This window comes from Loxodonta africana, chromosome 6 (assembly GCF_030014295.1).
Source record: "Loxodonta africana isolate mLoxAfr1 chromosome 6, mLoxAfr1.hap2, whole genome shotgun sequence".
In the NCBI taxonomy this organism is placed as follows: domain Eukaryota; kingdom Metazoa; phylum Chordata; class Mammalia; order Proboscidea; family Elephantidae; genus Loxodonta; species Loxodonta africana.
The window spans coordinates 68,661,609-68,688,445 of record NC_087347.1 but is presented as its reverse complement, the minus strand read 5'-3'; the positions used below and the strand labels follow the sequence as shown (position 1 = coordinate 68,688,445).

The 26,837-nt window shown below is 39.0% G+C and overlaps 1 protein-coding gene across 1 annotated transcript in view; it reads right to left on the bottom strand.

Annotated features, from left to right (window-relative positions):
- The window catches only part of PDE11A (phosphodiesterase 11A), a 453,992-nt gene that overhangs the window by 370,357 nt on the left and 56,798 nt on the right, over positions 1-26,837 (bottom strand). Inside the window, exon 2 of the mRNA XM_003405971.4 lies at positions 18,321-18,479. Coding sequence (XP_003406019.1) covers positions 18,321-18,479 — 159 coding nt within the window. The remainder of the gene's footprint in view (positions 1-18,320; positions 18,480-26,837) is intronic.

Genomic DNA, 26,837 nt, shown 5'->3' with positions numbered 1-26,837 from the left:
TTGACACATTGTTAAAAATAAAAATGATGAACTATGCCACAAAGTCATTTTATATTCTATTTGAAATTCTCTAATAAGGAATATACTGTAGCTTCATTTAAACAGCATACTGTATAATTTTGCTAAACATAGGGGGAAAAAACCTCCAAATAGGCTGCTGGCAGTATATACTGGAATCTCACCACACTGATCAATGAAATTGAACAGGACTTGCAAATTTGAAAAGTACAACTTTTCAAAGCAAAAGAAAGCTACATTTAGACTGATCCTCAACTCCTCTTCATCCTCCGGAGGGGAAAAAAAACCCATAAAAACCATAAACTAAAAATGTTTTGTTATTAGTCAGTGAAAACGCAAAAAATGGAATAGAAGGAAAATATTAAATTATCTACCTCATAGTTGTACATGTATGAAGCCATCATTATTTTTAATCATTCCGAAACATTTAGAGTGTTAGCTTTTCTATTTTCCTTACAGACATAAAACTTAAGTTTAATAGCAGATATTCATGAATGACAATGTAATTTAGGAATAATTTTTCACTCCATCACAACATTCCATTCCTCCCGCCCCATTTGTTAAACATGTAGAATCTCATGTTATGGATTGCATCACGTCCCCCCAAAATATATGTCGTAAATCTTAAACCCCTATACCTGTGGATATAATCCCAGGAATGCTGGTAAAGGGAACCCAAGGTCAAGAAGGGAGAGTGTTGACATGTCGCAGGTTTGTTAACCAATGTCATAAAACAATATATGTACCAACTGTTTAATGAGAAATTAGTTTGTTCTGTAAACCTTCATCTAATGTACAATAAAAAAAAAGGAACATCCACCGTGTGGTCCCATGTGCCATGCCAAGACAGACAGGCACAGCTGATTCCTGGTTCTGCCGTGTACAAGCATAGTGATCCTGGACATGTTCTTTAAGACATCTGACACTCAGTTTTCCCATTCACAAACTGAGGGTGATCAAAATTACCAATAGGGTTGTTGTGAGAATTAAATGAAATAATGTATGCAAAGCAAAGCACCTATAACAGAGAAGACATTTAATTAACAGTTTCCATGATTATGCTTTCTTGTTTCAGGGAAAAGAAAAAAAGAAAGAAACACCAAGAGACCATGCATGCTGTTATGATGCCTATAATTTGCTTTAATTCTTTAGCAAAGACAATGTGTGTGGAGGGGGGTAACTTGCCATTGAGGAACAGAGAGTTGTCCTATCAAGAATTTACACTCCAAGCATGGTCAGTTGATATTTAATCAGAAAGCCACACTCCAAATGCAGTTACTACAAGTGCTTCAGATATCTTTATTTGACATCAACGGCATGGGCTTTGTTCATGTCTGAAATGGGTTTTCACCGGTAAAATTCGTGGCTTGTTAATCAGCACAATGGATGCTAGAGATGAATTCTGCTTACTTAAATAAGTAAGGTATGTGTATTGGTTATAATATTTTAGAACTATTCCCCACCCTTGCATTAATAAGGTATAAGAATCTAGTAAATTCCAGATATGTACTTTTAGGAATGAACCCTGAGGCCACCCAATTCTGTTATTGCGTGGAACAATTCTTCTTGCCTGGTGTTCACAATAAGAGTAACCAGAACCTGCTTCTGGAATATTGCAGCCCACTGCCATGGAGTTGATCCTGACTCATAGCGACCCTACAGGACAGAACAGAACTGCCCCATAGAGTTTCCAAGGAGTGCCTGGTGGATTTGAACTGCCGACCTCTTGGTTAGCAGCCGTAGCATTTAACCACTATGCCACCAGGGTTTCCTGGAATATTGCAAGGAATGTTTAAATCATCTGAAACAAAGAGAGCTAGGACTTTGTGAAGCTTATTAAACATAATGAATGAATGTTTGACCCTGTTGTTGTTGTTAGGTGCTGTCTAGTCAGTTCCAACTCATAGCCACCCTATGTACAACAGAATGAAACACTGTCCAGTCCTGTGCCGTTCTCACAATCATTGTTATGCTGGAGCCCATTGTTGCAACCACTGTGCCAATCCATCTCATTGAGGGTCTTTCTCTTTTTCACTGACCCTCTACTTTACCAAGCATGATGTCCTTCTCCAGGTACTGGTCCCTCTTGATAACATGTCCAAAGTATGTGAGACCAAGTTTCACCATCCTTGCTTCTAAGGAGCACTCTGGCTATACTTCTTCCAAGACAGGTTTGTTCATTCTTCTGGCAGTCCATGGTATATTCAATATTCTTCGCCAACACCATAATTCAAAGGCTTCAATTCTTCTTCAGTCTTCCTTATTCATTGTCCAGCTTTCGTGTGCATATGAGGCGATTGAAAATACCCTGGCTTGGGTAAGGTGCACCTTAGTCCTCAAAGTGACATCTTTGCTTTTCAACACTTTAAAGAGGTCTTTTGCAGCAGACTTGCCCGATGCAATACGTCATTTGATTTCTTGACTGCTGCTTCCATGGGCATTGATTGTGGATCCATGAAAACTGGAATCCTCCACAACTTCAATCTTTTCTCCATTTATCATGATGTTGCTCACTGGTCCAGTTGTGAGGATTTTTGTTTTATGTTGACGTGCAATCCATACTGAAGGCTGTGGTCTTTGATCTTCATCAGTAAGTGCTTCAAGTTCTCTTAGGTTTCAGCAAGCAAGGTTGTATCATCTGCATATCACAGGTTGTTAGAGTCTTCCACCAATCCTGATGCCACATTCTTTTTCATAGTGTCCAGCTTATTATTTGTTAGCATACAGATTGAATACAAAACCACCAAACCCATTGCCGTCGAGCAATTCCAACTCATAGTGACCCTACAGGACAGAGAAGAACTGCCCCCATGAAGTTTCCAAGGAGCGACTGGTGAATTCAAACTGCCAACCTTGCAGTTAGCAGTCGAACTCTTAACCACTGTGCCACCAGGCCTCCAAAGATTGAGTAATTTTGGTGAAAGAATACAACCCTGACACACAACTTTCCTGACTTTAAACCATGTTGTATCCCTATGCTCTGTTTGATCGACTGCCTGTTGGTCTATGTACAGGTTCCTCATGAGCATAATTAAGTGTTCTGGAACTCTCACTCCTTGCAATGTTATCCATATTTTGTTATGATCCACAAGGTCAAATGCTAATAAATTTTTGTTTAAATAAGTGTCTTTATGTGTGGTAGAATTTGGTCTGAGACCTGCTTTCATTAAAAGCAAGTAGCAAATTTATGGGAAAGTAGCCAATTCTCACCTACTTAAAAATTTTTGGTAGATATTATGATGTAAAAAAAAACAGTTGTGTATGACCAAATTGGCTTAGGTCAGTTTGCAGTCTTTTTTTTTTTTTTTTTTTTTTGTAGTTAAAAAAATATATCAGCTTAGACCAATAATTTTTACTGCATTTTTACACAAATAACGTGTGCTTTCTATGTTTATTTGCTAACCACGCCCTCCCTCTGTGAGATATTTTCGTAAGGGTAGTATGCTAATTTTTTTACAGCAACATGTAAAAATTGGCATAGCGGTGATTAGGAAAATACCTTGACCAACAAATGTAAAAGGAACATGTTATTTGTGTAAAAATATGGTAATTCCTTGTGCAATGCACACATACACAGACTAAATCAAAGAAGTGGAAATACAGTGAAATTAGAAATCAAGAAAACATCTTTTTTTTAAAGTATAATACTGAAGCTAGTAAAGTGCAGTGAGTGGACATACTGCTGTTGGCAATGTAAACTAATACAATTTTATGGAGATAAAATAGGTGAACTGTATCAAGAGCTTTAAAAATAATTGTTCAGTCAATAAGCACATGAAAAGATGCTTAACATCATTAGTCATCAGGATGATGTAAATCAAAACCACAATGAGATACCACTGCATACTCACTGGGATGCCTATAATTAAAAAGATAAATAATAATAAGTGTTAGCAAGGATATGGAGAAATTGAAATCTTCAGACATTGTGAATGGAAATGCAGTCATTTTGGAATGCAGTCAACAGTTCCTCAAAAGATTAAACATAGTGTTACCATATGACCAGCAACTCCACTCCTAGGTCCATACCTAAGAGAAATGTGTACACAAGATCTTGCACATGAATAGTCATACCAGCATTATTCATAGTGGCCAAGAAGTAGAAAGAACCTAAATGTTCACCAACAGATGAATGGATAATAAAATGTGATATATCCATACAACGGAATATTATCTGGCCATAAAAAATGAAGTACTGATACACGAATGAACCTTCAAAACACATAAAGTGAAAGAAACCAGTTACAAAAGACAATATGCTGTATGACTGCATGTATATGAAACATCCAAAATAGGCAAATCCAGAGAGATAGGAAGTGGATTGGTGGTTGCCTAGGACTAGAAGGGTTGGGAGGGACATGGGGAATGACTGCTAATGGGTACAGTGTTTCTTTTTGGGGTGATGAAAATGTTCTAAAATTGATTGCAGTGATGGTTGAACAACTCTGTGAATATACTGAAAAATACTGAACTGTAAACTTTAAATGGGTGAAATGCATATGTGTAATAAAGAATTTGGCTGGCCTTTGTCCTCAATTTTTAGGAGGTGATCTCTAAATGCTTGGGATTACCCATGCAATTGGACTGTTTTTGTTATTCATGGTGGGCATGTTAGACACACCTGATAGTTTATACTAACAAGCTGACTCATGGTGGGCCCCTCCATAATTTATGCTAAGAAAGTGACTCAGGATCGGAGCTGGCCATGCCAGAAAGATCAACCGTGTGAACAGAAGTTGAGCTCTGAGTCCCCTAATATCACACTGATCTCCAGTGTGGAGAAGGGGATGGAGATTGAGTTCAGTCACAAGCCAATCATGCCTATGAAATAAAAACTCTGGACACCAAAACTCCAGTGAGCTTCCCTGGCTGGCCATATTCTGCGTATTGTCACACATCAATGTGCCAGTAGGGTAATGTGTCCTGACTCCACGAGGAGAGGACAACAAAAGCTTTGTATATGGGATCTTCTTAGGACTCATCCTATGAGTCTCTCCCTTTTCCTGGGTCTGATTTGTATCCATTTGCTATAATAAAACTGTAATCATCTGTATGTACAACACTTTCTGAGCCCTGAGAGTCATTCTAGAAAATTATTGAAACTGAGAGGTAGCGGGAACCCCCAAGTTTGTAGCCAGCTGGTCAGAAGTGAGGGTGGCTTGGGGACCCCTGAGCTTGCTGCTGGTATCTGAAGTGAGGGCAGTGTTACAGAGGACTGTGTCCTTAACCTGTGAAGTTTAACCTGGAGTTGGTGTCACAGTTATTGTAGTACGGTATGTGAATTATAGCTCAATAAACTGGGTATAAAAAATTGAATATATGTTCAAACCCCTTGTCCCAGTACTCCTAAGCTTTAGTTGGAACCATATGAAATTGCGGATATTGGATCACACAGAACAGATCATTACATATAGAACAGCAATTTCTCATAGCTCGGGATAAGAGCTATCCTAAGATGTGGTCTCAGATTTATGTATGAAGATGTTCATTACAGTGTAATTTTATAATAACACAGTTTTAGAAACAAACTAAATGCTGAGGAATAAAATGATTAAACAAACTATGGTACATTTATATGGTAGCATATAATCCAATCATGTAAACTGTACCTTTGAAGAATTGTTTAAAACATGATCAAATACCGTGTAGACTAAACCAAACCCATTGCCATCCAGTTGACTCTGACTGCCAGCAGCCCTGCAGGACAGAGCAGACTGCCCCACAGGGTTTCTACGGCTGTAAATCTTTACAGACACAGACCACTGACCACTGACCATCCAGTTGACTCTGACTCCCAGCAGCCCTGTAGGACAGAGCAGACCGCCCCACAGGGTTTCTACGGCTGTAAATCGTTACAGACACAGACCACTGACCACTGCCATCCAGTTGACTCTGACTCCCAGCAGCCCTGCAGGACAGAGCAGACTGCCCCACGGGGTTTCTACAGCTGTAAATCGTTACAGACACAGACCACTGACCACTGCCATCCAGTTGACTCTGACTCCCAGCAGCCCTGTAGGACAGAGCAGACTGCCCCACAGGGTTTCTACGGCTGTAAATCTTTACAGACACAGACCACTGACCACTGCCATCCAGTTGACTCTGACTCCCAGCAGCCCTGCAGGACAGAGCAGACTGCCCCACAGGGTTTCTACGGCTGTAAATCTTTACAGACACAGACACTGACCACTGCCATCCAGTTGACTCTGACTCCCAGCAGCCCTGTAGGACAGAGCAGACTGCCCCACAGGGTTTCTACGGCTGTAAATCTTTACAGACACAGACCACTGACCACTGCCATCCAGTTGACTCTGACTCCCAGCAGCCCTGCAGGACAGAGCAGACTGCCCCACAGGGTTTCTACGGCTGTAAATCTTTACAGACACAGACCACTGACCACTGCTATCCAGTTGACTCTGACTCCCAGCAGCCCTGTAGGACAGAGCAGACCGCCCCACAGGGTTTCTACGGCTGTAAATCTTTACAGACACAGACCACTGACCACTGCCATCCAGTTGACTCTGACTCCCAGCAGCCCTGCAGGACAGGGCAGACTGCCCCACGGGGTTTCTACGGCTGTAAATCGTTACAGACACAGACCACTGACCACTGCCATCCAGTTGACTCTGACTCCCAGCAGCCCTGCAGGACAGAGCAGACTGCCCCATGGGGTTTCTACGGCTGTAAATCATTACAGACACAGACCACTGACCACTGCCATCCAGTTGACTCTGACTCCCAGCAGCCCTGCAGGACAGAGCAGACTGCCCCACGGGGTTTCTATGGCTGTAAATCTTTACAGACACAGACCACTGACCATCAAGGGTTCTTTCCGTGTAGACTAAATGATGCAAATTTTGGGGAAAATCTTCATTTATAGGTATAATAGATAAATATAGAGAATTACAAATAGAAAATTAACAGCAATTTATCTGAAAGGTAGGATGATTATGGGCAATTTTCATTTTTCCTCTTTTTTTTCTTGTACCTTGTATATTTTCTAAAATAAGCCCATATTACTTTTATAATTAGGAAAAAATCTTATAAAAGGAAACCAGGAAAGGCAGAGATACCAAATTCAAAGATAGTCAATATACCTGGAATTCTTCTAAATCCCACTTTTTAAGCAAAACAGAATTCAAGTTGTTAAAATTCCAAATCAAGGTATAGATAATGCTTGGTATACATGTAGATATACAGACCCCTTGCAAAAACTCTGATGTCATCACTCTAAGGTAAAAAGAAAAAAACTTGCTGTTTTATTCAATTAACACTGAACTAGTTATTCAAAGACAGCTGTCTTAACTCAAAGTCTCCAGTAAATGAGAATCCACAACACCCTGTTCTAGTTCTTTAAGAACAATTCTTACTGCCAAAAAGTACTTATTTATTACCAATCTGCAACTGCAGATCATTCCCTCTTGTCCTAACCCCGTATAAATCAGAGAGAGAGAGTTTATAAGAGAGCTAGTTCTTTGTCATTATGCACTTGTAAGAAGTTGTCTGGACCAAAAGACAATTTCAATTTCTCCCAGCTATTAAGAACTGCTGATTTATCGGTCCCTTAACATTTTTTTTTTTTAATGCACTGAACTGTCCTCAGTCCCAACCTTTTCCTCCCAGGTTCCCCAGAGTCATGTCTGTTCAGCACTATAATATCTGCAGCCTGGCTGTATCAGGTTAATGTCGTCCAGTCTGTTAACTTTCCCAGTCCAGATGATGGTGAGTCGTACTGTGACTACAAGTCGATACTCATAAGAAGATACAGGACAGAGTCACTCGAGGTGAAAACAATAATAAGACAACATTTTCTTATACCTCAAGTTTAGCACAAAAGGCAGCTTAAGGGGCTTCTGTGAACGCTTAAGAGTTAAGGGGAAAAAAGAGAGATTCAGGTGAACAGTTAGTCGCAGTTTATTACATAACTGAGGTAACAGTTATGATTGAGAGAGAGGTTTGGATCAAATCTAGTGAAAGATCTCACGTTACTGTGAGCCCTTTTGATACTGCCTAGAAATAATTAATCACACTCAGATGAACAAAAGCTACTGAAAAAACATGTTGAAGTGCCTAAATTATACATCTAATCATACCTGAAATTATATACTCTTGTGTTTACTTTATTGTCTGTCTTCACCACTGGAATGCAAACTCTGAGAGGACAGGAGTTTTTGTCTGCCTTATTCATCACTTGAACCCCAGCACTTAGAACAGTGCCTCAAACTTTATATAAACAATGAAACAAATAGTTCTTTTACATAATGGAACACTATACAGCTATTAAAAATGATGGTCAGTGATTACTGTAAACCCTCCCCAATCACTGTTAATTCAGCATTGTAACAGCTATAGCCCTGTAACTTATTTATTTCATATTCCTAGTATATATAACCTAGCTTGCTGGGTTACCGCTTCCTTGATAACTCTTAGAAACAAAAAGAGAAGCTAAGGAACACAAGGAATTACAAATGCCAGCACATCAGCCATCTGAGGACGGTAAGAGTTTTTGCAAAGGGCCTATAAATCTATATTCATACCAAGTATTATCTATATCTGAAATACCAAATACATTATGTATGTATTATCCTCTATGTTTTTGACTTTTTCATTACTACTTTTTTTTTATTCCTGTGTATTTGGTCATTATATATTTCCTAAATAAATGGTTAGTAAAAATACAACTGCAATCACTTGGGAACATCTGAAAAAAAGTTAAACTATGAAATATTAGGAACTATTAAGAACAAAGAATAGTCACTTTTGGAAGAGTGCCTACTTAGGTCTGAGATGACGGAATTTGACTTAGCCTTGAGTGTGAAGAAGAGGAGAATTCCATGCAATTGGATAAGAATATAAGCAAAGGTATAGGACTGTGACGTACAAGACAAAACCGGGCAAAACAGACCAGTTTTCATTGAGTGTTAACTTTTAAGCTAGGTCTTGGCAGGCCAATTTGCTTTCCGTCCCCAAAGTTAAAACCAGACCTAACCCATTGCCATTGAGTCAATTCTGACTCATAGCTACCCTGTAGGAGAGAATAGAACTGCCCCATAGGGTTTCCAAAGAGCGGCTGGGGGATTTGAACTGCTAATCTTTTGGTTAGCAGCCGAGCTCTTAACCACTGGGCCATCAGACCTGGCCTAAAGAAGAGGCAGAGAATAGAGCCAGGATTTATAACATTACTTCTTTAACAGAAAAATTCCCTGAAAGTAACCTGAGTTCTGACTGGTAATGTTTTGGCCACAGTTTTCTCACAAATCTCAGTTGTTTCTGAAGCTCTCATCAGACATAGGCCAGCGAACACAGAGGACATGACGGAATTGGTCGCTGAAGCTCTTGTTTCACACTGATTATCTGAAACCTGAGTAATAGCTGCTAACAGGTAAATAAACAGTGCAGTGACTAGACAGTTTACATGTAGATAAAGTGTTGCAATTAACCAGTTATGAAATTCAATCCAACTTTTTCAAGGAATGAAACCTTACTGTATCCAAGAGAACTTGAAATCATGAGCTGCCTGCCAGGGCTTTTAAAACATTTTGCTAAACCCTGACTTTTAATTATAACAGTATTTTATTACAAGAAGTTTGAAAATCTAATAATTGGAATATAGGCAGAAAAGGAAAAACAAGATGAGAGCACAAAGGACAATTTCTACAATTAGTTGATTCACTTCTCTTTTGGCATTTGAGTATCTAAAAATAGAAAACAATGGAGTACTAATAGCAAACACATAAACTTGCCTGGCAGAGTTCTTGTAATACCACTATAGTTGTGTACAGTAAGATGCCTTTTTAAAAATAGCTACTTGAAAAATACTTTTGTTAGAAGCTAATTCTTCATAATATCAAAGAGGAAGCCTGTCCATTAAAGTACCTTCGCCCCTCATTAAGTTGATTTTTTTAAACTGATTAGTTGTTTGGAGGTTGGTTATTATGGCAGAGCTTACAGCCATGTCTAACGGATTTCAATAAAATAATTTTTAAAACAATTTTTTTTAAAACATATTTGACTATGCCAGTCAAATATCCTATGCAAGTCACACATCAATGAGCTACATTCAGAGTACTGGGGCCACCAATTTGCCACCCCTTTCAGGGTGATGTATTCAATATCGTCCTTCCTTACGACAATGAACTTTGCACACTTCATATCCCACAAGGATCCTAAACATCAGCCTTCACACCAGGAGCTTATAAAATCCTCCCCATTATCTGGCTGTGAGTCCCAGGTCTCCTGCAGATAACAAAATGGCAGCTTCTGGAGAGATTCATTAACATCATTCCTGCACCATCCTCAACACCAATTGGCAGAGCAGCATCAGTGGTAACAAGCTCCTGGAACATGGCCAGTCCCAAAGCAGCCAAGCTCAGTTGGCTGCATCCCCGGACTGCAGGGAATCTGAACATGTCAGTGTGATGGATAGCAGCAGGGTAGCCAAGCTCTCTGAATTATGAGAGGTGATCACATGCCAAAGAAACCCTATAAAGACTACCCAAAGAAGAACTTCAAGCCACAGCTGCTTACTTCTACTGTTGGAAAGTAACCGTAATAGACATATCATACTTTATGTAACACCAAAAGAAGAAATGGCTTCTTTGAGGCTGAGGTATGGGCAACCTGGGAAGAGTGGAAAAGAGCTGGTGCTCATTTTTATTTCCCAGGTTTCATCCTGGTGCGCCCAAACAGTTTAATAGATTACAAATGTTTGCTCCCATTCAGGTCTCATTATTTTGTGCTGCAAAATCATACTTCCTTTACTTACCCAGGAATAACAAATTGACGAATTAACTGGATGCAAAGAGTTCAGTCATACCGCTTATATCAGCTAGCTTAAACATATCACTGAAAAACATGAACATTTGCTTGAAATCCAGGAAGTGAACCAGAAAATTCTAATCATCTGTTCTGCTTTTGTGTGTACTTCCAACATGAATTACCAAATAAAAATCCGTCAGTATGTGATTTAAATTATTAATCTGTACACTATATATTACATAAAATGCATATGGTAGACCATATTTTACATAAAAGTCTCATGACTACTGATAAAATTATTGCCAATTATGCAAGAACTTTAAAAAGCATGATTGTTAAGTCATCAAAACGAATTTTTCAAGCAGAGGCTGAATTATTGGGTAAAGATTTCTGCATTGGATGAGGGCTTGGGTAGTAGGGCATGGCCTTCAAAATCTCTCCAATTTCTTCCAACCATTATTACATACCAAAGCACAGCCACTGAATCATAGTTACAGAATTTTCAAGAAACACAATAGGATTCTCTGCGCAATTATGTTAGTCCAGAAATAAATATACCATACTTAATTTCTAATTTATCTCTCAGGCAAATGATTTTTTTATTTTCATTTTGCAAAATGTTTTAAAATTATACCACAGTTTAGAGTCTCCAGAAGTTGACATTTTACAATACCAAGACATATAAATCATATCATGATAAATGTGCAATAAATTTACCATTATCCACATAAATGATGACATAGTAGTTATGTGTATAAAGCAAAATAATGAATAGAGTTCAAATTATTTTAGTTTGTGTCTTAGTCATCTAGTGCTGCTCTAACAGAAATACCAAAAGTGGATGGCTTTAACAAAGAGGCGTTTATTTTCTCACAGTCTAGTAGACTGAGAGTCCAAATTCAGGGTGTCAGCTCCAGGGAAAGGGTTTCTCTCTCTGTTGGCTCTGGAGGAAGGCCATTCTCATCAATCTTCCCTCGTCTAGGAGCTTCTCCATGCAGGAACATGGGGTTCAAAGGACTTGCTCTTCTCCCAGTGCTCTTTTCTTGGTGGTATGAGGCACCCTGCTCTGCTCATTTCCCTTTCCCTTTATCTCTTGTAAAATGAAATGTGGTGCTGGCCACACTGCAGAAAAACTTCCTTTACATTGGATCAGGGATGTGATCTTAGTAAGGGTGTTACAATCCCACCCGAATCCTCTTTAACATAAAATTACACTCAAAAAATGAAGAACAACTACACAATACTGGGAATCATGGTCTAACCAAGTAGACACATATTTTGAGGGGACACAATTCAATCCATGGCAATTTGGCTTCAAAATACATGGCGAGATATTTCATGAAGCTCCATTTATTGATAATAAGTGCCATCCTAAGTACTTTATACATATCATCTAACTGACTCCTCACAACAACCCTATGATGAAGGTTCTGAGGCTTAGAGATATTAAACAACTTGCTCAAGTTCACTCAGCTAATCAACAGCAGAGCAAAGACTTGAGCCTGCCTTGGAGGGTACCTGACTCCAGAGTGGTATACCTAGACGCTAACCACATGGCTTCCATTTAGCTTCCTTGTTTCCTTACTTGTACGTAACATTGAAATTACTTTTGTTGCTGGAGTTTATACTATTGAATGTGGGAGGAAGCTGTCTCAAGCCTGCTGGCAGACTAAGGAAATCTAATTTGAGTTTTAAAATGTGAACTGAACTAAGTTGGCAGAGCTCTGTGAAAATAGGTACACGCATCCCATAACCATTGTAGATGGGCTCAATATTTCCAAAAGCTATCTGATAACATGGAATGAGAGCTATAAAGTTTTTCTTGCCCTTTGATGCAGTAATTTCAGTCTTCAGAATATACCCCAAAGAAATAATACAAAAGAAAAAAGTAATTCATCAAAGATACTCATTCGGGGACTATTTATGTTAGTGAAAAACTGGAAACAACTCAGATTTCCAGTCATAGGGCAATGACTAAGAAAACTAAGGTATATAGAAAAAGAAAAGAAGAAAACTTTATAATCCCTAGAAATGGCAAATGTAGACTACATGCCTATATGGACATATGTTTAAGAAGGAGTTTTAAAAGTAGAATATAAATTAGTATAATAATCTAACGCATAATCTTGTACAACCAACTAAAACAGTATGTAGTACATTAACAATAAAAAAAGATAATTTTGAATTTATAAAGAAGTACATTCCCCTTTCCATTGCTGAAACTCCACCACCAGAAGATTACTTGGCATATAAAAACCCATTGCCCTCGAGTCAATTCTGATGATAGTGACCCTATAGGGCAGAGTAGAACTGTCCCACGGGGTTTCTAAGGACTGCTTGGTGGATTCAAACTGTCAGCCTTTTGGTTAGCAGCCATAGCTATTAAACACTACGCCACCAGGGTTTCCACGTGGCATATAAACCCAAAACAAACCCATTGCTGTCGAGTCGATTCCGACTCATAGCGACCCTATAGGACAGAGTAGAACTGCCCCCATAGAGTTTCCAAGGAGCACCTGGTGGATTCAAACTGCTGACCTTTGGTTAGCAGACATAACCCTTAACCACTATGCCACCAGGGTTTTTACCTGGCATATAGGTTGTGCTTAATAAAAACTTAGAGGTTTAAATTATACAGAGGTAACCTTTTTTAACTGAAAGCTGGCTGTATCTTACATATATTAATATGCTATCAGTAAATGCTATTTGTGTGTGTGTGTGTGTGTGTGTGTGTGTGTGATAACTTACTATATGTTAGGCATTCTTCCAAGTATTTTCTCTGTATTCGCTCATTTAATCCCCCTACGGCCCTCCGAGATGCGTACTATTATTATCATCCCTCTTCCCAGAGGAGGTCATTGAGGCATAGAGAAGTTAAGTAATTTGCCCAGGGTTACACAGGCCATGGCAGAGATGGAAGTTCAACTCAAGTGGACTCAATAAAGGGTCTATGTGTAGTCATTACACATACTGTCTTCACTAATTTGGAAGATGTATCCAGATTTTGTTCTTTCCCATTCATTACTAGCTTGTGTTTTCTGTTCTTCTTCTTTGTCACTCCTGTTTGATTAACCATACATAGAATTCTTGGGGGAAAGAACAAGAACATTTTGTAGAGGATGGGAGTTAAGACTCTACTGTGGGCACACGGGAAAATGCCACAAGGAAAAAATATAAGATTTGGAGAAAGGAAATACTCAAAAAAAAAAATCTAAGAAATAAGTTGCCTGGTGACAAATACAGAAGAATATTTTAAAACTCTTTAGAAATATATAATTTTTAAATAAAATTTATGTTTTACAATTGCCTAGTTTCTTACATTTTGCAAAGTACTTTTCATTTATGATCTTATTTAACTATCATATCAAGGCAGGGTGGAGACTATAGCTGACAAATGAGGAAACTCAGATTCAGAGATTCAGTGGCTCACCCAAAGCAGGATGCTTGTCATCTGCTGAGCTGAGACTTGGTCCCAGGTCTTCATTTTCAACCTAAACATTGATGCCGTTGAAGATGCATTGATAATTACTGCTGATTAGAATGCAAATGTTGGAATGAAGAAGGATTAGTAGTCGGAAAATATGGCCTTGGTGATAGAAACAATGCTGGAGACCACACGACAGAATTTTGCAACAACTTCTTCATTGCAAATACCTTTTTACAACAATGTAAATGGTGACTACACACGTGGACCTCACATGATGGAAAACACAGGAATCATATCGACTACATCTGTGGAAAGAGATGATGGAACCTCAATATCATCATTCAGAATAAGGCCAGGAGCTGACTATGGAAAAGACCACCAATTGCTCATATGCAAGTTTAAGTTGAAGCTGAAGAAAATTAGAATAAGTCCATAACACCCAAAATATGACCTTGAGTATATCCCACCTGAATTTGAAGACCATCTCAAGAATAGATTTGATGCACTGAACATGAACACTAATAACCAAAGACTAGACAAGTTATGGGAAGACATCACAGACATGATACATGAAGAAAGCGAAAGGTCATTAAAAAGACAGGAAAGAAAGAAAAGACCAAAATAGATGTCAGAAGAGATTCTGAAACTTGCTCTTGAAAGTAGAGTAACTAAAGCAGATGGAAGAAATGAAGTAAAAGAGTTGAACAGAAGATTTCGAAGGGCAGCTTGAGAAGACAAAGTAAAATATTATGATGAAATGTACAAAGACCTGGAGTTAGAAAACCAAAAGGGAAGAACACACTGGGCATTTCTTAAGCTGAAAGAAGAGAAGAAAAAATTCAAGCCTCAAGTTGCAATTTTGAAGGATTTTGTGGGCAATATTGAATGGCACAGGAAGCATCAAAAGAAGATGGAAGGAATACACAGAGTTACTGTATCAAAAAGAATTGGTCAACATTTCAGGAGGTAGCATATGATCAAGAACCAGTGGTACTAAAGGAAGAAGTCCAAGCTGCTCTGAAGGCATTGGCGAAAAACAAGGCTCCGAGAATTGATGGAATACCAATTGAGATGTTTCAACAAACAGATACGGCACTGGAGGTGCTCATCTATGCCAAGAAATTTGAAAGACAGCTACCTGGCTGACTGGAAGAGATCCACATTTGTGTGCATTCCAAAGAAAGGTGTGAAAATTATCAAACAATATCTTTAAAATCACATGAAAGTAAAATTTTGCTGAAGATAATTCAAAAGTAGTTGCAGCAGTACATCAGCAGGGAGCTGCCAGAAATTCAGGCCAGATTCAGAAGATGTCACATGGATCTTGGCTGAAAGCAGAAAATACCAGAAAAATGTTTGCCTGTGTTTTACTGACTATGCAAAGGCATTCGACTGTGTGGTTCATAACAAATTATGGATAACATTGTGAAGAAGGGGAATTCCAGAACACTTAATTATGTTCATGCAGAACATGTACATAGACCAAGAGGCAGTTATTTGAACAGAGCAAGGGGATACTGAGTGGTTTAAAATCAAGAAAGGTGTGTGTCAGAGATGCATCATTTCACCATACTTATTCAATCTGTATGCTGAGCAACTAATCTGATAAGCTGGACTATAGGAAGAAGAATGTGGCATCAGGATTGGTGGAAGACTCACTAACAACCTGCGATACGCAGATGACAAAACCTTGCTTGCTGAAATCGAAGAGGTCTTGAAGGACTTACTGAAGAAGATCAAAGACTATGCCTTCACTATGGATTACACCCCCACATAAAGAAAACAAAAATCCTCACAACTGTACCAATAAGCAACATCATAATAAACAGAGAAAAGATTGACATTGTCAAGGATTTCATTTTTCTTGGATCCACAATCAATGCCCATAGAAGCAGCAGTCAGGAAATCAAACAGCATATTGCATTGGGCAAATCTGCTGCAAAAGACCTCTTTAAAGTGTTAAAAAGGAAAGATGTCACTTTGAAGACTAAGGTGCACCTGACGCAAGCCATGATATTTTCAATGTCTTCATATGCATGGGAAAGCTGGAAAATGAATAAGGAAGATCGAAGAAGAATTGATGCCTTGGAATTATGATATTGGTGAAGAGCATTGAATATACCATGGGCTGCCAGAAGAATTAAGAAGACTTTCTTGGAAGAAATACAGCCAGAGTGCTTCTTGGAAATAAGGATGGTTGAGACTTTGTCTCACATACTTTAGTAATGTTATCAGGAGGGACCAGTCCCTGGGGAAGGACATTATGCTTTGTAAAGTAGATGGTCAGCAAAAAAGAAGAAGGCCCTCAACAAGATGGACTGACACAGTGGCTGCAACAACGGGCTCAAGCATAACAATGATTGTGAGGCTGGTGCAGAACTGGGCAGTATTTCATTCTGTCGTTATGAGTTGGAACTGACTTGACAGCACCTAATAACAACAATGAAACATTGATGTTGTTGAAGACAGGTACAAAGCCCTGTGCACTAAATCACTCAAAGTTCATGAAGTCCTATGTCATCAATATAAATCCATTGAGAAAAGTCCAGAACACAAATGTATTGTAAAGAGAATCAAGGATGAGAACTAAATATATAACAGGATTCTTTTAAATGAAGAAGGCATATGAAAGCAGGACTACCATCTGTGTATAAGTGTTTGGGGGATGTCTTGGGTATGAGGTTGGTATGTTTGAAAACACACAAAACCTAAATCCTTCTGTCTAAAACCTTAGAAGTGGCACATTATTACAGGACTCTGTCATCCATTGTACAAAATGCACAAAATGAAATCTTTGCTTTATCTGCACATTCCATGGAAACATTTGCACAATGATTAAGGTACCCTGCATTTATAAATGTTTCCAAACATCCTCTCATTCTCACCTGGTTCTGTCTGAAGAGGGTCTATTCTCTCTTCAGAGGTCAATTCAAATGGCTCCTCTTCCAAGAAGCCTCTTCAGCTCCTCCAAGTGAAAATAATCCCCCGTTTCCCAGACACTCATAGCATGCCCTAGAACATCTTGTAACTGATCCTTCCTTGCCTCTTGTCTTGGCATGACACATGTAGAATTTATCTTTGGGACTCCTATGACTGTTGACACAAGAGCCTTGCACACAGTAGAAGTTTATTGAATTGTTTAAAAATTCGGTAAACTGAAGTCCTATCATGCTCTAAGAGTTAATAAACCTTTACTGGGATCTGGGCTACTCAAATTCTACCAGTGGCTAGTGGATTCGAATTGCTGACTTTTTGGTTAGCAAACATAGCCTGCCACAGCTCGTAACCAGTGTGCCATCAAGGCTCCATGTTAGTGATCAGCACTGGCAAATAGCAGCCCCACAACCAGAAATTTAAATTATAAAGTCTTTTTAATTTTTTTTTTATCTAATAGGAGAATGGTAATCATGAAATTTGAGAGATACAAGATTTGTTTTTACCACAGATTTTATAAATTTTCCACCAGATCTCATTCAATATAAGGTCACTGCTTCAAAGCAGGAACTTCAGTTTCCTGAAGAGTCTCTTTTTTAAGATAACTGGTGAATAAACTACTGGTGAAAGAATTTAGAATGTCAGAGCAAAAAATACATCACTTCTACCAAGGTCAACTGCTCTTCAGGGACAAAAATAACTTTCTTTTTATTAGCAGTTTGGAATACCAATTAAATAGCATTCATTTTATTGAGATTTTTCTATAAGAACTAAGAAAACAATTCTTCCTAGTCATTATGAAAATACAAGGAAAAGTGCTGAGTTTCTGAAACATAGTAATCCCTATCTTCCCTTGGGCCATGGGTGGTAGTGGTGTGATCCTCAATTAAAAAGCTTACTTATAAGGAAAATAAAGACCAGGGAATAACAAGAATACTACTGAGGCTTGTAATGAAAAGTAAGTTAAGAAAAAGATGAAGTAATTATTTTCAATTACACCACATTCTATGAACTTTCAAAAAAAAAAAACCCATTACACATTGTATATAACTTGAGAAAAAGCTCTTTGTTTCACGAATGGACTAATCCAACAGCTATTCATAAAATTCCTGTGCTTTTCAGAGAGAATAGCAATCAATGATCAAAAAGCAAAGTACAAGTCACAAAAGGCAAGAAATCTTACTTTTTCGTCATCTTCAGTAAATGGAGCACCTTCAGGAATCTTATTTATTGCTTGGGCCACACCGATAATCTCGCCATCACTGCTTTGGATAGGCATGCACAGTAATGATTTTGTCTTGTATCCAGTTAGCTTGTCAATTTCATCATTGAATCTTCGATCCTAAAAATAAGACAGAGAAAGCACTAACCACACTGTCAGGGAGAAGGAGAGTGAAGTGTATTTTTGTATATGATTCCTTATCACTGGGAAAGGAGCCCTGGTGGCGCAGCAGTTAAGCACTCGGCTGCTAACCAAAAGGTCGGCAGTTCAAACCCACCAGCCTCTCCATGAAAGAAAGATGTGGCAGTCTGCTTCCATAAAGGTTACAGCCTTGGAAACCCTATGTGGTACTTCTACTCTGTCCTATAGGGTCACTATGAGTCAAATCAACTTGATGGCAATGGATTTGGTTTGGATTTGGTTTATCAGTGGGAACTTTTACCCCCGATTTTAAATCACAATATTAGATTTGGTTTCATGTTGAATTCAAAGGAATAAAATGATAATAAATCATTGCCATAAATTTTACCATGCTAAATGAAGAAAGACTTTAAACCTGACTACAACATATCAAAATTGGTAAAGGGACAAGTGTTTTAAGAGAACCCCCGAGTATGCTATTTATTAAAATAGGTTATGTCACAAAGATAACCAGCTATGAAATATCATATTAGAAAAATACATGTGAATCATATATTAAGACACTATGAAAAAATATTCAGAAAAGCACTAATTTATTTCTGGTCAAGATAATCCTGTGAAAAAAGAACCTATGAGTCCATAGTATACTTCAAAAATAATCTTCCTCCACTCCCCCCAAAAAAGGAGAGTAGGAGATAAAAAGCTCATTTATAGATTGTATGCTAATAAATGCAGAAAGAATAATAGAAATATATAGTCTCTATTTTGGAACTACCAATATAATAATGGATGCAAACAAGTATCATCAATGAATGCCAATATCACTGGGTAAAAAGGTTGTTGTTAAACAGGATGTTCACACAGTCTCGAAGTATCGCCCCACTCATTACAAGAGAGAAAAAGCGTCTTTACAGTTGAGAGATCTGGTGAACACCACCTTTAAATAAAAAAACCAAACTTAGCATCACCATTAATGAGACAAAATGACATCATGTGCCTTCCAAAATGATTCAATAGGAAGGAAACATCATTCCCTACAGAGTATTCTTGTCAAATGTGTGGTATGAATCTCATCATATGGGGGGGGGAAACAATAAGTATAGATTATTGGTTATTTAACCAGAAGACTGACCTGGACTCTTCAAAAATGTCTATGTCATGAGAGACAAAATTAAAAATGAAATAAACCCATGGACTGTACTGATGTAAAAGAAGATTTAAGAGACCTGAAAATCAAATGAAATGTGTGATCTATCATTGGAAGTTGTATTTTAAAAAATCTATAAAAGATATTTTTGGCAGGAAAACTAGAGAAAGTTCAACATGGCCTTTATGTCAGATAAATGTTACATTGTATCAATATAAACATTCTTGGATGTGGTAGCTGTACTGTAATTATGTAGAAGAATGTCCTTGTTTTTAGGATATACATGTTACAGTATGGGGGGAGGTGAAATGTCATGATACCTTCAATTTACTTTGAAATGGTCAAATACATACATTAAAAAAAAAAAAAAAAGATTGACTCCTGAAAGAATAACAGGCACTAAAAAGGCTTCAACGAAGATGATAAACTGGATCCAGGCTAACTGTTTCAACCTAGGGGCTGGAATACAGCTTCTCCCAATGTTCTCCATACTCCCTAGTTAAAGGAGGCTTCAAAAAACAAAAACAAAGCTCTGCAATTTACCACCATCTGGAGAATAAACAAGGGCTAGAGAGTAGAACAATGGTGGTTCAGTGGTAGAATTTTTCCCTTTCATGTGAGAGCCCTGGTTCAATCCCAGGCAATGCACCTCATGCACAGCCACCGCCCCTATCAGTGGAGGTTTGCCTGTCGTTATGATGATGAACAGGTTTCAGCAGAGCTTCCACATTAAGACAGACTAGGAAGAAAGGCCGAAAATCAGCCATTGCAAGCCCTATGGAGTTTTATTCTGACACACATGGGGTCACCATTGGCTGAAGTGGAATCAGTGGCACCTGGGTATTCATGGAAGCCATCCTAAAATCCTTAGCCAGGTAAGGGAGACTAAAGGAGAGAGGAAAATCAAAATCTAAACAAAAGCAAACCTCAGTTTCAAAATGAGCCTGGAACCAAGCTTTCAGAAAAGCACTAATTTCTATTAATTTTTTTAAAAATAATTTACTGAGGAAAACTACAATACGCTTCTGCAAGAAACCAAAACAGACATACATAATTGGAAAAACATACCTTGCTCATGGATAGGAAGACTTAACATTAAAAAAAAGTCTATTCTACCAAAAGCGAGCTATACATTTAATGCAATTCTGATCCAAATCAAAATGACATTCTTTAAGGTGATGGAAAAACAAATCACCAACTTCATATGGAAGTGAAAGAGGCCCCAGATAAGCAAAGCATTACTGAAAAAGAAGAAAAATGCAGGAGGCCTTACTCTACCTGATTTTAGAACCTATTATACTACCACAGTAGTCAAAACAGCCTGGTACTGGTACAACAATAGATACATAGACCAATGGAACAGAATTGAGAATCCAGGCATAAATCCATCCACATATGAGCAGTTGATATTTGACAAAGGCCCTAAAACAGTTAAATGAGGAAAAGAGAGTCTTTTAAACAAATGGTGCTGGCATAACTGGATAACCATCTGAAAAAAAATGAAACAAGACCCATACCTCACTCCATGCACAAAAACTAACTCAAAATGGGTCAAAGACCTAAATAGAAAATCTAAAATGATAAAGATCATGGAAGAAAAAATAGGGACAATGTTAGGAACCCTAATACATGGCATAAACAGTATATAAAACATTACTAACAATGCAGAAGGAAAACTAGATAACTGGGAGCTCCTAAAAATCAAACACCTATGCTCATCCAAAGACCTCACCAAAAGAGGAAAAAGATTACCTACAGCCTAGAAAAAAGTTTTTAGCTATGACGTTTCAGATCAGCGCCTGATCTCTAAAATCTACACGATACTGCAAAAACTCAACTGCAAAAAGACAAATAACCCAATTAAAAAATGGGCAAAAGATATGAACAGACACTTCACTAAAGAAGACATTCAGGCAGCCAACAGATACATGAGGAAATGCTCACGATCATTAGCCATTAGAGAAACGCAAATCAAAACTACAATAAGATTCCACCTCACTCCAACAAGGTTGGCATTAATCCAAAAAACACAAAACAATAAAAGTTGGAGAGGCTGTGGAGAGACTGGAACACTTCTACACTGCTGGTGGGAATGTAAAATAGTACAACCACTTAGGAAATCGATTTGGCGCTTTCTTAAAAAGCTAGAAATAGAACTACCATACGATTCAGCAATCCCACTCCTTGGAATATATCCTAAAGAAATAAGAGCCTTTATACCTATGTTCATTGCAGCACTGTTTACAATAGCAAAAAGACGGAAGCAACGAAGATGCCCATCAACAGATGAATGATAAATAAATTATGGTATATTCACACAATGGAATACCACGCATCGATAAAGAACAGTGATGAATCTGTGAAGCATTTCATAACATGGAGGAATCTGGAAGGCATTATGCTTAGTGAAATTAGTCAGTTGCAAAAGGACAAATATTGTATCAGACCACTAGTATAAGAACTCAAGAAATAGTTTAAACAGAGAAGAAAATATTCTTTGATTGTTACAAGAGGGGGGAGGGAGGGAAAGTGGGAAAGGGGTATTCACTGATTAGATAGCACATAAGAGCTACTTTAGGTGAAGGGAAAGACAACACACAATACAGGGGAGGTCAGCACAACTGGACTAAACCAAAAGGAAAGAAGTTTCCTGAATAAACGGAATGCTTTGAAGGCCAATGTAGCAGGGGCAGGGGTTTGGGGACCATGGTTTTAGGGGACATCTAAGTCGTTTGGCATAATAAAATCTATTAAGAAAACATTCTGCATCCCACCTTGGAGAGAGGCATCTGGGGTCTTAAATGATAGCAAGTGGCCATCAAAGATGCATCAATGAGTCTCAACCCACCTGGATCAAAGGAGAATGAAAAACACCAAGGACACAAGGTAATTATGAGCCCAAGAAACAGAAAGGGCCACATAAACCAGAGACTACATCAGCCTGAGACCAGAAGAGCTAGATGGTGCCTGGCTACAACCGATGACTGCCCTGACAGAGAACACAACAGAGAACCCCTGAGGGAGCAGGAGAGCAGTGGGATGCAGACCCTAAATTCTCATAAAAAGACCAGACTTAACGGTCTGACTGAGGCTAGAAGGACCCCGGTGGTCATGGCCCCCAGACCTTCTGTTGGCCCAGGACAGGAACCATTCTCAAAGCCAACTCTTCAGACAGGGATTGTACTGGACAATGGGTTGGAGAGTGATGCTGGTGAGGAATGAGCTCCTTGGATCAGGTGGACACTTGAGACTATGTTGGCATCTCCTCCCTGGAGGGGAGATGAGAAGGTAGAGGGGGTTAGAAGCTGGCAAAATGGACACAAAAAGAGAGAGTAGAGGGAGGGAGCAGACTATATCATTAGGGAGAGAGCAATTGGGAGTATGTAGCAAGGTGTATATAAGTTTTTGTGTGAGAGACTGACTTGATTTGTAAACTTTCACTTAAAGCATAATAAAAACTAAAAATAAAAGAATAATTTACTGAGGAACCACTATGTGGAGACATAGCAGGAAGCAAAAGAGGCGTCATCCCTGCCTTCACAGAACTTGAAATCTAAAAGGTGACATAGACAACAAGTAAGTATATAATTATATATTGTGGTGAGTAATACCATGGAAAGGAATAGGTGCCATGAGAGAGACTACCAGGAGAGATCTACTTTTATGGGAGTCAAGGAAGGTCTCTCTGAAAACAGAACAAGAAAGCTGAGACAAATTATGAATAGGGATTTCCCAGGGAAAGAATTATGTAAGAACTTTCCAGAAATATGAAACAATGTATGTGAGGGCCCTGACGCAGGAAAAAACCTTACAAGTTCCAAGAACTCAAAGGTCAATGTGGCTAAAGCACAGGGAGCCAAATGGAGAGTGGAAAATGGATGTATAGGTCATATGGTACAAAGTCTTATAGACCTATAAACGCAATGGAAAGCCACTGAAGACCTTGAAGCAGAAGAATGGCATGATTCACTCTCTAGTACTTAGCACCCTCTGAAATTAGCTTTTTAATTTACTTTTTCTTCCTCCGCTAGAATATAAGATATAAAACAGCAGAGATTTTGTCTGTCTTGTTTACTGTTGCATCCCGGCATGCTGTAGATGCTCGATAAAACATTTTTGAATAATGGTTTATAATTTTTAAAGATTGCATCACAATTATGTAAAATATAGAAAAGTTAAAGAAGCCCTATGGCTCCATGTTTCACTCCTTGGCATATACTTAGAGATACTTTTGCACACGTACAGAAGAGAGATATACAAATGCTCACCGTAATATTGATTATAAAAATAAAAACTTGAAAACCACCTGTTATTGGTTGATTTGTGTCTCCCCGAAAGATGTGTTCAAATCCTAATCTCCAGTACCTGTGAATATGCCCTTATTTGGAAATAGCATCTTTGTATATGTAATTAGTTAGGTTCACATGAGGTCATGCTGGAGTAGGGTGAGCCCTAATCCAATCTGATTGGTGCCCTTATAAGAAGAGACACAGGCACAGAGAGAAAATGACCATGTGAAAACACACGCAGCTTACTATACTGCCACGAGTCAAGGAACATCTGGGGCTATCAGAAACTGCAAGAGGCAAGGAAGGAAACTCCCCTAGAGACTTAGGAGGGAACATGGCCTGGCTGACACCTTGATATTTTACTTCTAGTCTCCAAAACTCTGAGAGATTAGATTTCCTGTTCTTTTAAGTCAGGTCGGCAGTTCAAATCCACCAGGCGCTCCTTGGAAACTCTATGGGGCATTTCTACTCTGTCCGATAGGGTCGCTGTGAGTTGGAATTGACTCGACAGCAACGGGTTTGTTTTTTTTTAATTGACTTTGTTACAGCAGCCCTAGGAAACTAATACAGCACCTGAATGTTGGTCAGTAGGAGGATAGATAAACAAATAATGATCTACTGATTCAAATATTCAGCAGTTTAAAGTGAGTTGACCAGAGCTACATATATCAACATGAATGATTATCAAAAACATAACATTAAAAAAATAATAATATTAAGTGAAATAATCCAGCTGCAGTCTAATACCATTTTTTAACATTACCAATTTTTCAAAACAATACTAAATATTTTTAAGGATTCACAGATATGAAGCAAAACTATAAAACTATAAAGGAATGCATTAAATGCATTAAATTTATATTAGAGGCCACCTCTGGGGAACAAAGGAAGAAATGGCATCAGAGAGAGGTATAAAGGAGGCCTCAACTCCAACAATAAAGTTTTAGTTCTTAAGAAAACCCGTATGAGGAGAGACCAAGATGGTGGAGTAATCAGATGCTTCCTGTGGTTCCTCTTACAAAAAAGACCTGAAAAAACAAGTGAATTGATTACATATAACAATCTAGGAGTCCTGAACATCAAAGACAAAACTGAGGCATTGGACTGAGCAGCAGATGGAGGGAAAGGCAGCTCAAAACCAGCAAGGATTTGACAGACCTGACCTGGCCAGCATCCTGCAGGCTGGATCAGCCAGCACACACAGGCTGAGGCAAGCAGTAGTGCTCCGGACACATTTTCCACACCAGGGGAAAGTGAGTGGTGGAGAGTCTGCACAAACCTGTAGGTGAAAGTGGGGATAGATCTGGAAAAGTTAAGTGCCAGTGTCTAACCTACGGTGCAGGATCAAAAAAAAAACCCTTTCCCCTCTGGGAAGTACCTCTCTCCCATTCACCCGGCCCCTCCCTACCCTGTTGTGGTTCAAGTCGGCTTCAGTGATTGCCATGCCCCTGGGCCGGAAGTGAGTCATTCTCCCAGCTTTGAGGAGGGAACAAATTAACAAATAACAAACAGGAAAAAATAATCTGCCAACTCTCCTAAGCTGGGATCTCAGGACAGGCACAGCACTTTTGCCTAAGCACAGGCATAAGGGGTCCACGGACTTTGAATGACTTTCACCCCTGCCCAGGCCTGTGTGCTCCCATTTCAACAGTGTAGGCCCTCATTAGCATAGTACAACAGATTATATGCCTGAAGCCTATTTTCAACTGCAACAGCTAAGGGGGAGTGGCAGGTTCCTGACAGTTGACACCATTCTGCCCATTAATCAGGACCCTCACCTCCCCATATCAGGGGCCTGAAGACTGGTAGGTGCACCACTCCACCTAGCCATCCACGACAGGGGTCTGATAATAAGTGGTGCCTCCTAGTCCTTACAGTCAGCAGCATTGGGTGTCCAAAGTCCAGCTGCAAAACCCACCCACCTATGAGCTCTAGGGAACAGGGACACATCTTCCACCCAGGCACTCAGAGGCTGCCATCAGCCCCCTATCTTGGTCAGCACATAACCCCCTACTGCAGCCAGATACCTGTGCCTGCTCCAAACGCTGCTACATAGCCCTGCTCATCTAGGACTATAGGTGAAAGCCTGCACCACACACTTGGTGACCGATGGCCTGGACACCTGAGCTGAATCCACACAAGAAAAGTAAATGGACTCCTGGGCTCACATACCCAGTAACAGCTCTAACCTCCTGTAATAGGACGCGAGACTTTCAAAGACACCTATAATTAAAGTAGCTCACATGACCAGCCTATCTGGACATATCAAAACAAAACAAAACAAGCAGCTAGGACACAGTAAGCAAACATAAAATAAATAAATATAATAACTTATTAATGGCTCAGAGACAACAGTTAACATCAAATCATGTAAAGAAGCAGACCATAATGGCTTCAGCAAGTGCCCAAAACAAAGAACCAAAAAGCCTCCTGGAGGAAGAGAAAGTCTTGGAATTACTGGAGGCAGAATTCAAAAGATTAATATACAGAGCTCTTCAAGAGATCAGGAAGGAGATCAGGCAAATTGCAGACCAAGCCAAGGAATACACAGACAAAGCAACGGAGGAACTTAAGAAGGCCATAGAAGAGCATAATGACAAATTTAACAGGCTACAAGAATCCAAAGAGAGACAGCAAATAGAAATCCAAAAAATTAACAATAAAATTTCAGAATTAGACAACTCAATAGAAAGTCATAGGAGCAAAACTGAGGCACCTGAAGTCAGAATTAGTGAGACTGAAGACAAAGCACTTGACACCACGTTATTTAAGGAAAAATCAGATAAAAGAATTTTAAAAAATGAAGAAACTCTAAGAATAATGTGGAACTCTACCAAGAGGAATAACCTATGAGTGACTGGAGTACCAGAATGGGGCCGGGGCGGGGGGGGGGGCGGCGGG